The sequence below is a fragment of the Abramis brama genome, assembly GCF_963993115.1.
Source record: "Abramis brama genome assembly, chromosome: 20".
NCBI classification, from domain to species: Eukaryota; Metazoa; Chordata; class Actinopteri; order Cypriniformes; family Leuciscidae; genus Abramis; species Abramis brama.
The window spans coordinates 23,194,909-23,210,330 of NC_139982.1; the positions used below are offsets into that span (position 1 = coordinate 23,194,909).

Genomic DNA, 15,422 nt, shown 5'->3' on the forward strand with positions numbered 1-15,422 from the left:
TAAAGAGCTAAATATCTTGAGATGAGGATACCAAGACAAATGCATATTCACTATGAAAGTTCCCATGACTTTAAGTTTCTATTAATTTCCATGATTCTTCCAGGCTTGAAAATCACAATTGTAATTTTCCCTAAATGTTCCATGTTTTCCCATGGGAAAATGCTTTGAAAACCCACTATGGGAAAATGCTTTGAAAAAGGAACCTTCCAATTTTTAGTCAGCAAGCCAAAGATTTAGTCTGTTCAAGAAAAATAAAGCTCAGGACAGATGCACTTTTAAAGTGTTATGGTGTTTCTGTTTAGTCTGTTGTCTATACACAGTGTGTAACTCTGGGAGTCCTATAAGTAATTAGGTGTTAAGAGGTGATAAATCTACAGGATCCACATATACACACACTACAACATAAACATGCCACCATGACTTCCCTGTCCTCTAGTTATGTTTCCATGTGCCATATGGAAACATCAGATTAAATATCAGCTCATATTTTGAGCATGTTTACTGTTCTTGTATTTCAAGATGGAGCTCTTCGTAACCACAATATCATGTCTGAAATCAGATTCTCTTCTATCGAACAACACACTTTTCAATTAATATATTTCTTAAAGTATTAAATCAATTGAATTAGAGCCAACAGGTGGACAACAAAGACACAGGCACAATGAAAAAGACGAATATAACAATCTCTCAATCAGGACATCTAAACCAGAATTTCACTTGTTTAAATGTTGACTCACAAATTAATATATATGCGTGTGTATATTTATATTTATAAAATACACACCACACAACTTATAACAATATTCAGTTTTTAACGTTCATACTACAAGATGAAGTAAAACAAAATATAATTATTATATAAAAACTTAAAAATGCCTTCCTTGCCAACTAACGGAAAACAGTTTAAGTTGAAATACAAAAATTTCTCAAACTAAAACCTCAAATTTAAGCTAAAGAAAGCTAATAAAAATGACAAATGCATTTAATAACATTAAAAAGTACAAAACAACAAATTTAAATACATTTTAAAAATGTAAAATATAACCCTAACCCTAAATTATAAATATTAATAAATACTATAATTATAATAAATATTATACTGAGAGTCCATTAGTTTTTGCTTTAATAATATAACTGATATTGAGAATTGTGAAATTACTGCATACAATATATTGTGACATCCCTACAAGACAGACCATAAAAATAGAGGAAGCAAACAACTATAGGATTAAACCGTAGTTTAAAGAACACAGTTAATATGATATTATTCAAGTAACATCCTATAATGGATGAACCCGTTGCCCTGTGTGATCTGACAGTCTGATACAGTACCTCGGCTTTATGATGTTTGTTCTCTTCATCTATGTGGTTGTGTTCCTCCTCCATGCCGACGAGCTTGAGTTTCAGATAGGAAACTTCATCCACCAGTTCCAGTTTCTGCGTCTCCAGTGAGGTCCGGCTGAAGAGCTCCTAGAGCACACGCACACACGTTAGCGAACACATGGTGACACACAAACACACCCACACAGTTGTACTGTATACAGTAACAATCCCACGGCACACAGTCGGCTCCTCGCTGCTCCACTGGCCAAGTTCTTTCACAGAAACGCTTGGGTCAAAGCTAAGCGCCGCTAAATATACTCAAGCAATGAACGCTATTTTTACTTCCTCACCCTCTCTGGTGCCTGTATGTGAGAAAGTCAGGAGGGCCAAAAGAGGGAAACTTTGTTTCTCAGCATTCCTGATACTATGGGCTAAATTCAGCAGGGCTCTGAGAACCTTTGCTAACCAGTGTTTTAAAAGCCAAAAAGGTCACAAAATATGTGCATATAATAGCCCTCATAAAAAAAGTATTGTGGAGATACAATGATGGTATCAGATGGAAAAATCGTGGTACTATAATATATACAGAATGATTACAATATTCATACATGTAAAAAAAAAATTTTTTGTATGTATGTATGTATGTATATATAGCCTATATATATATATAGCCTATATATATATATATATATATATATATATATATATATATATATATATATATATATATATATATATATATATATATATATATAAAATCATGTAAAAATGGTCCACCTCTTGCATGTTTGTTTATTAAATAGTTTGGCCAAATTCCCCCCCAAAAAAGATATTCAAGTCAGCAGGTTTTGTCTGGTCTAAGTTGTGCCTCATACTTTAACCAGAATTACCCTTAAACACTCTAACTTAAAAAAAAACCGCACTATCGCTTCCTCTTTCAACTTCTCCTTTCTAGTTTATGAAGCAGAATACAACATTTCATGTCATTCTAACGATCAGAAAGCTCGGACAGTTACAATAGACCACAGATGGTGTGCTCATGTCTCGAAATCTATATTTCTGAAATCCATATTCTCTTAATTAGTTTAATCTAATAGAAGTGTGAATGGCAAGCGAGTCCCAAGCAAAGTGATGATGGATGAAAACCACTGAATGCAACACAAACATCCCTGGTATATTAATTATCTCTTAGTTCTGTGGAATACAGTGGACATGAGTCACAATTACCCACCAGCAACACACACACTATAATGCAATAGACCTTAATCAGGGTAGTGCCATATTTACTTTTCCACAGAAATGACAACATATAATACAGTGCATTCAATGGATTGTACTGTTGTTTGCAACATATTGATTGTTTAGCTGACAAAATGCCGGGAAAAAAAACTTTCAGCAGACAAAAACTAAAAATTGTGTGATCTAGGACCTTTAGATCACATGCTATCGCATACTATTTTTCCATTACCGGTATTCGACTCCTTTTGACTGCGAGGCCCCTCACTGTCCACAACAATATACAATAAGGCCTCTGTCTCGACTTTTCCAGTTGTTTTTGATGTACAAAAAATGTATTTTTTTTTTTAATATTCATAAAAATTTTCAAAAACGTCCACGGAGTTATAAGATTTTATTAATTTACATGACTTTTTTACGTCTTAAAAAAATACTTTTCTATATCCTAACTCATTTGGGGAAACCCTAGCCTAAACCTAAACTATCTATAATAACAACAACAAAAACTAAAAAACATCTCTATACACACAGTTGGGAAGAACATTACAAATTCTGTATAAATCAACTTCAAATTGAACCAAGAAGCCAACAACTTTTTTCAACATAATTCGAGTGCCTTGGAGTTCCTATGTTCTTAAAGAATTATGGTATTAAAGAAAACGGTCATGTCTAAGCTGTGAGTTTACTTGCACTATCAAGCAAGAAAAACATGAGGGCTGTCTTTATCTCTCTATCTCTGACATTCCATCTTGATATGATTGTTAGCAAAGCATTCCAGTTATGGAATCCTTAAAGGAACACTCCACCGTTTTTTGAAATAGGGCTTATTCACCTTCTTTCCTACATTTAGATAGGTGGGCAAATGCATTTTTGTCTCAGTGCATGCATTGTTTTAGTTTGACAGGGTCGGCGCTAGCTTAGCTTAGCTTAATGAATGGAATCCTTTGTTGCCATCTAGCATGTCCTGAGTAAAAGTGATCAAAAAAAAAAAAAAAACCCCCACCTAATTACTTCTTGTTCCCTGCATATTCACAACAAGTACAAATAGCGATGCAGATTAACACTAGGCGATTTCCTAGGCAGATATTGACTTGGGACTATATTAGGGGGAAGCACAGGCGAAGCACTGCTGCTTAGGCGAAGCACTGCTACTTGGGCGCAGAGATATCACGCAACACATGAAATCCCACGACTTCCGCCAACATACCGGCGTGAATAATAGCTGGCTATTTTTCCTACAATACATGAATGGCGATGAACATGGCTAATTTTGTGAGACGAAGAGGGTGACTTCTCAGACAGTAACGATCCAGAGCCAGAACCATACAGAGTTTTCAGAAGATGAGCTGCGTGCTTTGGAAATAGAATGACAGGAGGAGGAGGTTGCGATCGCTCAACAGCCTGAGGACGTGAGGATGAGAGCCAACACGAACTGGTGGTGTGAATGTGGGGGAATATGCCAATCTATCCTGACTGAAATAGTGTCTGTGCTGTGGCGAGTGGGAGAAGTTTCTGCCATCGATGACCAGGCTCAGCGCGTCAGATCAAGATGAGCGTGCCAGCAGTTGCACTTCGCCTGTGCTTCCCCCTAATATAGTCCCTAATAAAGTCAATATCTGCCTAGGAAATCGCCTAGTGTTAATCTGCATCGCTATTTGTACTCGTTGTGAATACGCAGGCCACAAGAAGTAATTAGGTGGGTTTTGTTTTTTTGATCACTTTTACTCAGGACATGCTAGCTGGCAACAAAGGATTCCATTCATTGTGCTAAGCTAAGCTAGCGCCGACCCTGTCAAACTAAAACAACGCATGCACTGAGACAAAAATGCATTTGCCCACCTATCTAAATGTAGGAAAGAAGGTGAATAAGCCCTATTTCAAAAAACGGTGGAGTGTTCCTTTAACATGATCCCAGGGAAAGAGGGCAATTCTCACTAATATAACATTAAACTGGTTGGCATTCAATGTTAAGATGATAACATTTCTAAATTTATTTTATTTTTCTTTATGCATTAAAACAACAATAGCTACAAAAAATTATATTCAACATATATAATTATTATTACATCATAATGTAAATAATTTATAATAACTAATGAAATATTTAATGAATTAATAAATAATTGACAGGCAGAATTCCAAGTAAAAAAAGTGTCTGAAGTGCAAAGAAACTGCACACATTAATCATTTAACCTTTTGTAAACATTGTAACAATGACTCAAATCAGCGCTGTCGGATTTAATTTTTTTTAATAAAATCCTACAACGGAAACTCACAAATTAGCGTTTATTTTTGTGGTTCCACTTGGCAATGGAATGTTTGCCAAGTTTGTTTATGTTTGGCTAAAGGAACATAGCCGTTTCAAAAACAGTACTATGGAAATTATACTACACAAATCAAAGGAACAGTTGCCAGCAAACAGCTACTAAACACAATGGCTAAACAAGTATGATTACAAACCCACCGGTTTAAGCCAGTTAATCATACAGCAAACAGTAAAACATGTAAATCACACTGTACGGAGACACTCTTGGATAGGACGGTCTGAAGGTGTCATTATGCCAGGACTGAGTAAACCACATGCATAAATCAAACACGCTGAAAAGTCTGACCATTTAATCTGAGTCAGGTTTACACAATTACAACTGAAACTGTTGCAAAACCACTAATTGCTCAAATTCCAGGTGGTAAAAACTCAACACTCAACACTTTGTCAAGCAAAACCAGCAGGTAGAAGATTCAATCATTTTAAACTCCCCTTCCTTATATTTCTCTAATTTCAGCTAAACCTGAACATAAAGCCTGATAAATGACAGAAAGTGTGTAGTCTTACCTGCTGGAGCATTTCCTCAGTGGAAATGAGTTTGTGGTGGTGTTCTTCCAGGGAACTTTCCAGATCTCTGATCTTTTCTCCTTGGGCTTCAACCTGGTCAGTGAGGACACTCACCTAAAACCAACAGACAGCAGACAACGTTCACTCAGGCTAACCTTGAAACCTGGCCAGTGTTTCTCTGTCGGTCCCTCCTACAGGTATGCTAATGACGATTGCAACACACAGGGAACTCCAAAGTCTAAACAGCAGAGGAATGAAATCCTTCAAATGTGTACATCTGGGTTAAAAACGACCATTGCTTAGCCTTGACACACAGCCATGCTAACATGTGAGCCTGCTTAAGTTTCAATTGTTTTGAAAGTGTCCTTTTGTTCAACACCAACTGAAGGACTGCCAACCAGCAGGACAGGTAAAAGGAGAAGAACAACACCTTGAGGGCATTAGGAGCCAATCATGTTCATCAGTGTTTTAGAGCTCAAGACAATCCACCAATCAGAGAGCAAGAAGGGCGGGCATATAGAGATTGACAACTTTTGACACTTGTTGCAGAGTTAGACAACCTAACTTCTTAAAGGTGAAGTGTGTCATTTTATAATGGAAAAAATATATTCTTCTACCCCTGTTTAATGTGCAGAGACAACTACGAGTTATTTATAGGTTGACTTGTGGCTCTGTGGTGGTTTCAAAACATTGCTATGTTTGTTTGACCAGCAACTTGGAATGGATTATCAAATCGAGAGAGAGAGATTTGCTAGTATTTTCTAAGTAATTGGACTTTTTCTGCTTTTGAATAGTCTGTTAACTGAACACAAGCTTGCTAGTTTAGTGTAAACATTACCATAAAGAACAGGTTTGAGCTGATAATGGCTAAACTCACTCTGTGGTGGCTGCCATCGTGACTTAGTAGCATGTTGAGTAACACCAACCCTCTAACCTTTCACCAGATTGTCCCATAGCTATGTGATCAATGACCAACCCATTGTGTATTAGACGGAGTTGTGTCACCCTGGGCTGGAGCGCGGCAGTGTCACATGTCTGTTCGTTCACAGAGACACCACAGTCCCCTGGTTTGACCCTGTGAGGTTTTACAAGCATGTTGGCTAGTTGTCTTCTCATTGTGTTGACATTGTGACTATTATGCTGAAATGCCTTGGAGGCCTTAGTGAAATATCTCACCTGGAGAACCAGAGACTCTTTGTCCCCTTCTAATCTCGCCAGCCGTTCTTGATAGGTCTCATTGTTGCTCGAGGACTGGAGGTTGACCTGTGGAGACACACACGTGCATATGTATTTTTACACCAGAGATGTCATTTTATCACTTTAAGTGGCTGTTTTTTCTCATGAGGGCCTCCCAAATGTCCCCTTAATGTAGGTTGTTTCAAGTTATACTTGCTTTGTGGGGAAATTCAGCTCAAATAGCAAAACCTGAAACACACATGCACACACAGAAACTGAAAGTCAACAGAGAGGTGTGCAAGAGGAGGAGCTAACCTGCTTATCCAGTTTTTTGAGAATGAATTGCTCACCGCCTATGACAGAATAAACTTCTTCAACAAAGAGTAGTATACAAGTGAGCCAAATAAAGGTGTTAAATTACATGTTAGCGCCAAAAATGAACTGACAGGTTTGACTTCCCTTCAATTCAAACGCAATAAAGGAGCTCACTGCAAATGAATGAGGACATTTGCATAAGGTTTAATGGTCACAATTAAAATGGAAAAAGAAACATGTTGATGTGCCCCAGGGTTGTTATGGATGGATGGATGGATGATACCAATTTAGCATAATAAATTCTCATAAACAAAAAAAAAAAAAAAAAAAAAGATTAAATAAATCTTCTGTCCAGTCTTCAGACTATATCAGCAGAAAACATGGTAGTAAATAAATACACAGCATGCAAGATAGGACACTGTCACTTGTCAGCGCTAAGCTAGCACTTGCCACACAGATAATCTCTCTCTTTTAAAAGCTTCTGCTGTGTCCAGAGCTGTCAATTCCTTCTGAGCAGCACAATAAAGCTGTCTACTCAGGGTTTACAGGGCCGGCTGCCTGGCGGAGTAACAGGGTTAAGCCTAGCTAAAGGCAGTGCTCAGTCTTCACACATGAGGCTTTCACTGCATAGTAATTGCAGTTCACAGCAAATTCAAACCGAATGTTCATTTATTTCTTGGGAAACAGGTAGAAAGAAGATAAGAGTTTTATGTGATATCATTTGATATTTATGTTTATACAAAGGTTCTTTCTGGTTCTCGAATCTGATTGGCTGAGAGCCTTTTCCAGCCGTGCGATATTTGTGCAGTAACAGCACTCCGTTTCACCGTTTGTATCACTCCGACTGTCATGGCGGTCGAGCAAATCCACCATATCTTTAATAAATACTACTCTAGTTGTCACAAAATGTAGTTTCAAGAGTTCTTTAGACATCAAATATGTGACTAATATATAATCTTAGTGCCTATTTCACGATATGTTGAGACGCTTTCGCAAATGCGAGCTCCAGTTACTACTAGTTCTAAAGTTACGTTTTAGAATTAGTAACGGAGGCTTGTGTGCTCAACTGTCAAACTGTCAACTTGAGATTTGAATCTGTGGCGGAAGAAAGTAGTTCTGCACAAAAGAGGGGTTTTAAAGACACTCCATTGTTGTTTCTTATTTATTTACTCGCGCGTGCCGTCGAACTGTTGTATAAACGTAATATCACACTCGTTGCCGTGTGATATGGCTGTATATCAGCACGCTGTGATTACCTACGGCCGAATATTGCGATATCGCACTGCTACGAGACAAGTGTGATATTGCTCATGAAGAACTCAAAAGTAACTTAAACAGTAGCCTATAATTATTATTTATGCAATGATTTAAACCAGAATCTTTCATACTTGAAGAGAGTAAATATGAACATTTTATTGTGATAAAAAGCCAATTGAACGGTATTTCAATTCATAAAACAGTTATATTATAGACTTGACTTGCCTTTATTCCAACAAATCTTTCAATTTCTTTCACACCATTTTCTGATTTAAAAAAAGAAAAAGATTGAGGTGTTCAAGCCGGTCAAATGGTTTAACCTGTGTTCCGTTAACCAGCTTAAGCAGATCCACACTAGCTTAGCAAAGGTGGCATAAAGTACCAGTCCTAACCAGGTCAACATTAGCTATCCAGCTAGTACTCGGCTGACAACCTCCAAACCTATACTTTGTCTTATCACAGCTTAACTCGGAAACTCTAAGGCATTCAAAGGTTAATTTTTCTTAAAACTACAAACTATAAACATGTGGCTTGAGTTTGTTTGTTCAATAGAGTGCAACAGTGTCCTTCCACTCTTTCATCGGCCTTGTTTCAGGAAGAATTTTTCCCGTTCATTTCTCCCATAGGGATAGTCTTCAAAATAGAGTTATAAGCCATGAACCAAACCAACCAGCTACAAGATGATTCACAACATTACATACTTTGATTTAAAGCAAAAAAAAGTATTTGAAAATCAGACAAAAAGAAAAAGGTACAAGACTGTATACTTAATGGCTTCACTGAAGGAAAGAACTACAATCCTGTGAAGAATTGCAAATGATATAATTGAATGAAAAAACAATGGATATATATAAAAAAATTCATTTAAAAATGTTGATTATGTATATTTAGTTGTTTGAGAGCGTAGGGAGACTACCAATTACGTCATTCGCAGTGCTTCATGGGGGCGGGCACTAGAGTTCTTTTGGTGTAATTTGTCTATCGCGATTCTCTGATTGGTGGAGATTCTCTGCAGAATTATGGATAATGTAGTTTTTCACCAAGAATGTCACTGTTAAACAATTATTTAAAAAATAAGTTGAAATAATGTAGGCTGATGGTATCAACAAAAGCTTATGCCATCAATTAACAACCTCGTTGGTCATTGGTCTGTCTTTAACGATCTATAATTTATCATTAAATATTAATTACCCTATGGAGAAAATTAAGGGGATTTTACTTCCATAACCCGACTGTTGCCGTTCAGTGGCAGTAGTCGTTCATAAATCACACTTTAGCTTTAAACCTGGAAACCATAACCGTAAGCATTAAAAATTAACAAGAATTTACATTTAACTAAAAAACCCAAACCCAGAGAAAGCAACTTTGCCTCATTTTTTTAAGAAGTCCACAACACGAATGATCTACAGTTAATTTAACCTTTAGAGCTGAGTTCACACACAGAGATTCATGATGCTCTCTAGAGCACTGATTCAATTTATTACCTCACCAGAGGGATGTTTATAAGCAAGACAACCCAAAAGCTCCGGAATTTCCCCGTTTTCACGTCCCACTGCCTGTTAACAGAACTGTAAAGGCCTGAAATGACTTCAGAGGAGCTCAAAAAGAGACTACAGTGATCATTATTACTCCACTGTCCAAGAATGTATGACAATATTGAGAGTTTTACGATACACCCCCTCCCTGTAATAGTGTAGTGCACTCCATTCCTCTTCTAAACCGGCATTTTTTTACAGTTTTTTTTCTCGTGGGGGATAATTACTGTAATTTCTTTCTTACTTTGAAATGTAATGGTTGGTTAAGTTTTACATTGTGTGCTTTCCTGCAATGTTACACATACCTGGCTTACCGCAATACCTTGTAAACCACATCAACCATGGCAAGCAAGCGTTTCAAGGCCTCTTGCACTTCAAGAACAGGTGTGCATGCTGGTGTTCATACCTTCACCTTTAAACTGAATTTTACTGCATGAATTACGACCACTAAGAATCAAGTGTTGTGTCAGTGAATGCATTTTTGTTTGTGTTCAAGGGCATGAGCTCAGAATCATTAAAGCTGGACAGGATAAAAAGCGCTTTTGTACTATTGGAAATCACAAGCTCCCGGCACACATCCACACCAGCACAAAGCAGCCTGACGTTTTGAACAACAACAAACGGTTCTACACAAATCCAATCACTCTATATCAGTCATGCTCATCCAAGACGAAGTGCAAGTGCAACAGAAACCTCGTATCTGGTTTGTATTTCCTACAAATGCAACTTCTGCCAGGGATAAAATAGAGATATTAGGGATATAATTGTTAACTAAAACTAAAATAAACGTTAAACTGAAATAAAATAAAATATTAAAAATAATTCAACATATTTTATTTAATCTAGTTTCCAAAGCAACATTTTTAATATAAAAATGAATAAATATTAATAAAAACTAGCATCTCAATGATACTAAAATAATTTTCATGTATCACACTTAATATTACTGTAAAATTGTCGTTGTGTTTGTCTTGTTTATTGTTTTGTACATTTTAATGGACTATTTTTTTCTTAGTGGAAGCTTTAAGATAATATACAGGTTAGATTATCAAATATTAAAACTCAAATCAATATTTCATTATATATATATATATATATATTGCAATAATGACCTCTTGACTGTGCATGATCCCTTTCATAGTATATCCTGCTCAAAAAGAAAACAGTAAAAAAGAAAAGCTGAATGGAAATATCCATAAAAATGGATAACTTGCAGTAGAAAAGCAGACATTTCAACCTACCTTTTTAAGCCAAGTGAAATGCTTATAAAAGTCAATTTTCTCTTCCATGCTGAAGGCCCATCTCGACCCGTTATAGTAAGTGAGCGACTGCAGCGGCAGGCTGAGATCTGAGCTTTGGGTTTCAGAAAATCTGTGCGGCTGTTTTACAGAGTCGCCTCCTCCTCCTCCTCCTTATATTGGCTGCTGAAGACAGGAGTTCCTAACATGCTGAAGCAACTGCACAAACCTCATTTCTAATGGCAGACGTCTGCCCGAGACCCCCTGCGTCTGATGTCCAGCCAGACACTTAGAAGTTCAGTGTGTGTGTGTGTGTCAGATGCAAAACATCAATCCACAACTTCCACTCCCTGATCTTACATACTACAACACACCAACTTTCTTGTCCACATATGAAAGTCTACATATTTGTAATCTTTCCCTCCCTTTCTTTCAGCCTTTTTCTTTTCTTTGTGAGACAGTGGCTTTAATTAAGTCCAATGCAAGTCCAGTGTCTCTGTTTAAGCACAAGAAACACAGCGAGAGAGAGAGAGAGAGAGAGAGGGTTGGGGGGGGGGGCCTTCCACTGCCTTCCAGTGATCTCCCATCTGTTTTTACTCAAGGCTACAACCCAAAGACCCTGTTTCCTGTGGAAGACATCCATCCATTTTTGTGTCTTTTTAACTTTACAAGCAACCCTGCTGTCCAGTTGTCTCCTTCATGGACAAACACAGCTGAGGCAAAGACTGAAGGGAATGACAAGCGCAAGTTTAGTACTAGATAACAACATCATAACCTTGTGATCTTGTCAGGCCTTTAGCTTAACATGCCCCTATGTACACTGCTATAAACTATTCTATAATTAACTTTCTTAAAGAGCTAAAAAAGGAAAGTTCTGTTAAGGTGTAGTCACATTAGCAAAATATCATTTAGCAAAAAAAAATGTCCATTGTCCAAAGTGAAGTAATGTATGAGGCACCAAAAACAGAAGACAATTTTATAAATGTGCTGGTTGCTCTTTCGATACAATTACGATAAATGAAGAGCGAAGTTTTAAAACTACAAAAAGCATTGTAAAAGTACACAGTAAAAAAAGTGTAAAAATGTACCGTACAATATATGGTGGAAAAACTGTGGTTTAACATCATATGTAATTTTACTGTCAAATTTATGGTCTTTACAAGTAAAACTGAACTATGGTATAATTTATAGTGAACAACAGTAAAATAACATTTTCAGAAGTCACAGTGTGACATATACGAGTATATTTTACAGTATATAAAAAAAATTCAGTATATTATATCAGTATTAATATATCAGTATATTAATTGTATTTGTAAATTTGAGTGTTTATTTTGTTACAATATGTTATTATTGTAATGTTTAATGCATTATTTTAGTGTCATTATATCATTATATAGAAATATATGGTTATAAGTTGTAAAGTACGCAGGCATCAATACGGCAAACTGCAATACTTGTAACAGCTGCCTTTTTTTTTTTAAATAACTGGATTTTGTTTCTTTTTTACAGTGAATTGGTCTATATGGCAAGGCAAATGCACTATATTCCAAGCTTTCTTAAGTCATATGATAGCTTTGTGTGAGCAAAAGACTGAAATTTAAGTCATTATTCACAAAAATGTCCCTCTCTAGTGAGCTGTAGTCAAGATTTAGACCAATTCATGAATGAATCGGTCAGGCAGATTTAGGAAAATGGATCGACTGATTCATTAAAAAACAAATACAATTTTTTTTACCTCTCTTATAAATGTGCCATGAAGAGCTAGGAAAGACTTTTCTGTAATAGTAAAGAGTTGCCTGCTTGACACAAAGCTGAAAATATAGTGCACAAGTCATATAGAGCGTTTCTCTGTTATTATATTTTATATAATACCGGCTCATGATATTCTTTAAACATTCACTTTTTGTGTTCCACACATTCATACAGGTTTGGAACGACATAAGGGTGAGTAAATGGTTAACTATCCACATAAGTCAAAACTATCAAAAAGTCATAACTATCAAATAAGAACAAACAATAATACAAAATGCTGAAACATTTAGTATGGGCATGGTTGTGGCCATTAAACCTTCTTCTAGTATTGCCTCTGAGCGTTTCCTGTTTGCGTCATGGGGTGTTGTGTAAGAGTAGGGATACAGTCACCGCATGGGACTCTGGTCAAAAACATTAAATGAATACAGCTGGAGTCAACAAATGACACTTTGGCCATTTTGCGCGGATAAACACTGTATTTTGCATTGTTGTTTTGGTGCTTTACAGTGAACTTGTTCCATTCTAAGACAAAAACAACTACATATTCTTGAGGGAGGGAGGCTGTGATTATGTCAGCTATCAAGAATTATTAGAAGTTCTACCCTGAGATCAAGCAGAGACGATTGGGTCTTTATTAGTGTAACACGCAACTTATCCAGAGCTTTGCGAGTTCAGCTGCACCTGGCAAAGTCTCTGATCCTGACAGCTGCGGAGCTGGAGACACACCAGACACATGTGCGCATGCATACATAAACAAGAGTAGACATATTTTAATACTATCAAACAGACACGCTTTACCTACAGCGGCTCAGACAGGTCTCAGATCAGGTTATGAGAAGAACGACCTCTCTTATCTCTTTTCTGCAGCTGCCACACACATTCCTCATGTGCATGTAAACACGGGCCAGATACGGCGTGTAAGAACAAAGCGTAATGCGGTCCCTCTAATGCGAACGTCTCACTATCAGGACTTGATCGCATTTCCTGCACTGTTTTTACCAGCTGTAATTAGGGAGCATGTGTACTTGATCCCACTTAGAGACACAGTTCAGAGGACTGTCGTGTTGTAGAAGGACCCCATGGACTAAAGCCCAAAGTACACTTCAGATTTGACATTTACGCTAGGGAATGCATACTACTGTGTGCTTGATGTGAATTTCATCATCAGCACAGTATCCACAAACTGAACGAACACCCAGACAGATTTTTCCAACTCGCTTATGCGCTTTGATTTTTTTTTTTAGCACTAATTAGTTTGGCCACAAGGTGGCAACACTTGCGGATAAACGGAGAACAAGAAAAACAAACTAGATGGAAACGACTATAGAAACCCATGTTGACGAGTTTGTCTGAGGAGATCAAGAGATACTCATAACTCTAGTTTAAATGAGTACAAAGACATTTTTTATCACTAACGTTTTAACATTTGGAGAAAAATAGCGCAGATAGTGGACAAGCATGAATCTTTCTAGTGTGTATATGTCAAGCACACTATGAGTATACTTTGAAAGGCTATGCATTTGACTATACTTGATCTTTAAGGAAAGAATGTTGTAGTCAAAAAGGTCCATTGTCTATCATCAATATTGTAGCGATGTATGAAGCCAAAGACTTTAGATGTTAAAAAACGGTGCACTTATATACTTATGAATGGGAGAAAGTGCAACATGCAATATGTCGGAATAAGTCCCTCCTGAATAAAAGAGCCAAATGCCGATTGGTAAAGTCACTGCAGCTGCCGACCAATAGAGTGGTGCAGGTATGACATCACTTTGTAGGCCAAAATGCGGAAACGAGTTAGCATTTTAGCACTTCTGATTCCATTGTCCCAAAGTCAATGGGTTTTGTGAATGGGATTTTGGTTAAATGGTTGAAATATGGTCTCTGGTGTGAACACAAGCTCAAGACACTTTCACTTTTATTCTACGACATAAAATACATCAGTATTACCCCACTCACTGTTACGTGTCTTGAAAAAGGCGGTTGCTAACGTGGCTAAATGGGACTACAGAGGCTGTCGAGGACATTAAACGGCATCACTCTGAACAGGTAAACTCAGTCCGCTTTTAAAGCCTCGTTATGCTTAGAATTGTGCTCTTATAAACTATTCTAACTCAAACGTTCAAGGAAAATGTTTTTAGATAAAAACTGAAAGAGTTGTCGGAAGCTTACCCTTACGAAAAAGAAGTTTATTCAAGTGTGCTATTAGTATACTTCTTTTAAACTAAAAATAAGAAAGTATAATTTCAGTCTACTTTTTATGTACTTCTCAGAAATATACTTTATGTACTTCTCAGAATTATACTTCAAATTCCACTTAAGTATACTTGACTTATACTGACATAAAAGTCTAAGTATATTTGGCCTCTACTTGTTGATCGAGATATACTTAAAAGTATAATTAAGTATTCTAAGTATTCTTGGCTTGTACTTGTGTTTACTATTTTGATTGAGTAGCTTATTAAATACTTTTTTAAAAACATAATATTACACACCGTCTTATAAACTAACATATTCAGCTTTATATAGTAACAAACTTTCGGGTGAAATAGCTTATAGAGTAAATAAAATAAGCATGGAAAATAAGTTTATTCAGGGTTCTATTAGTATACTTCTTTTCAACTAAAAAGAAGAAAGCATACTTTCAGTCTACATTTTATATACTTCTCAAAAATATACTTAATTACACTTACAGTAAGTGTACTTGGCCTATACTTGTAGGCTACTCAATCTTTTGATCGAGATATACTTAAA

General features: G+C 36.6%; 1 protein-coding gene across 1 annotated transcript in view; it reads right to left on the reverse strand.

Moving 5' to 3' along the window:
- Positions 1-15,422, reverse strand: part of ppfibp2b (PPFIA binding protein 2b) — a 56,164-nt gene that overhangs the window by 20,444 nt on the left and 20,298 nt on the right. The window contains exons 4-9 of the mRNA XM_084095222.1: positions 13,514-13,670; positions 13,350-13,382; positions 10,917-11,086; positions 6,569-6,655; positions 5,393-5,506; positions 1,333-1,470 (exon numbers count right to left, since the gene is read on the reverse strand). Coding sequence (XP_083951348.1) covers positions 1,333-1,470; positions 5,393-5,506; positions 6,569-6,655; positions 10,917-11,086; positions 13,350-13,382; positions 13,514-13,670 — 699 coding nt within the window. The remainder of the gene's footprint in view (positions 1-1,332; positions 1,471-5,392; positions 5,507-6,568; positions 6,656-10,916; positions 11,087-13,349; positions 13,383-13,513; positions 13,671-15,422) is intronic.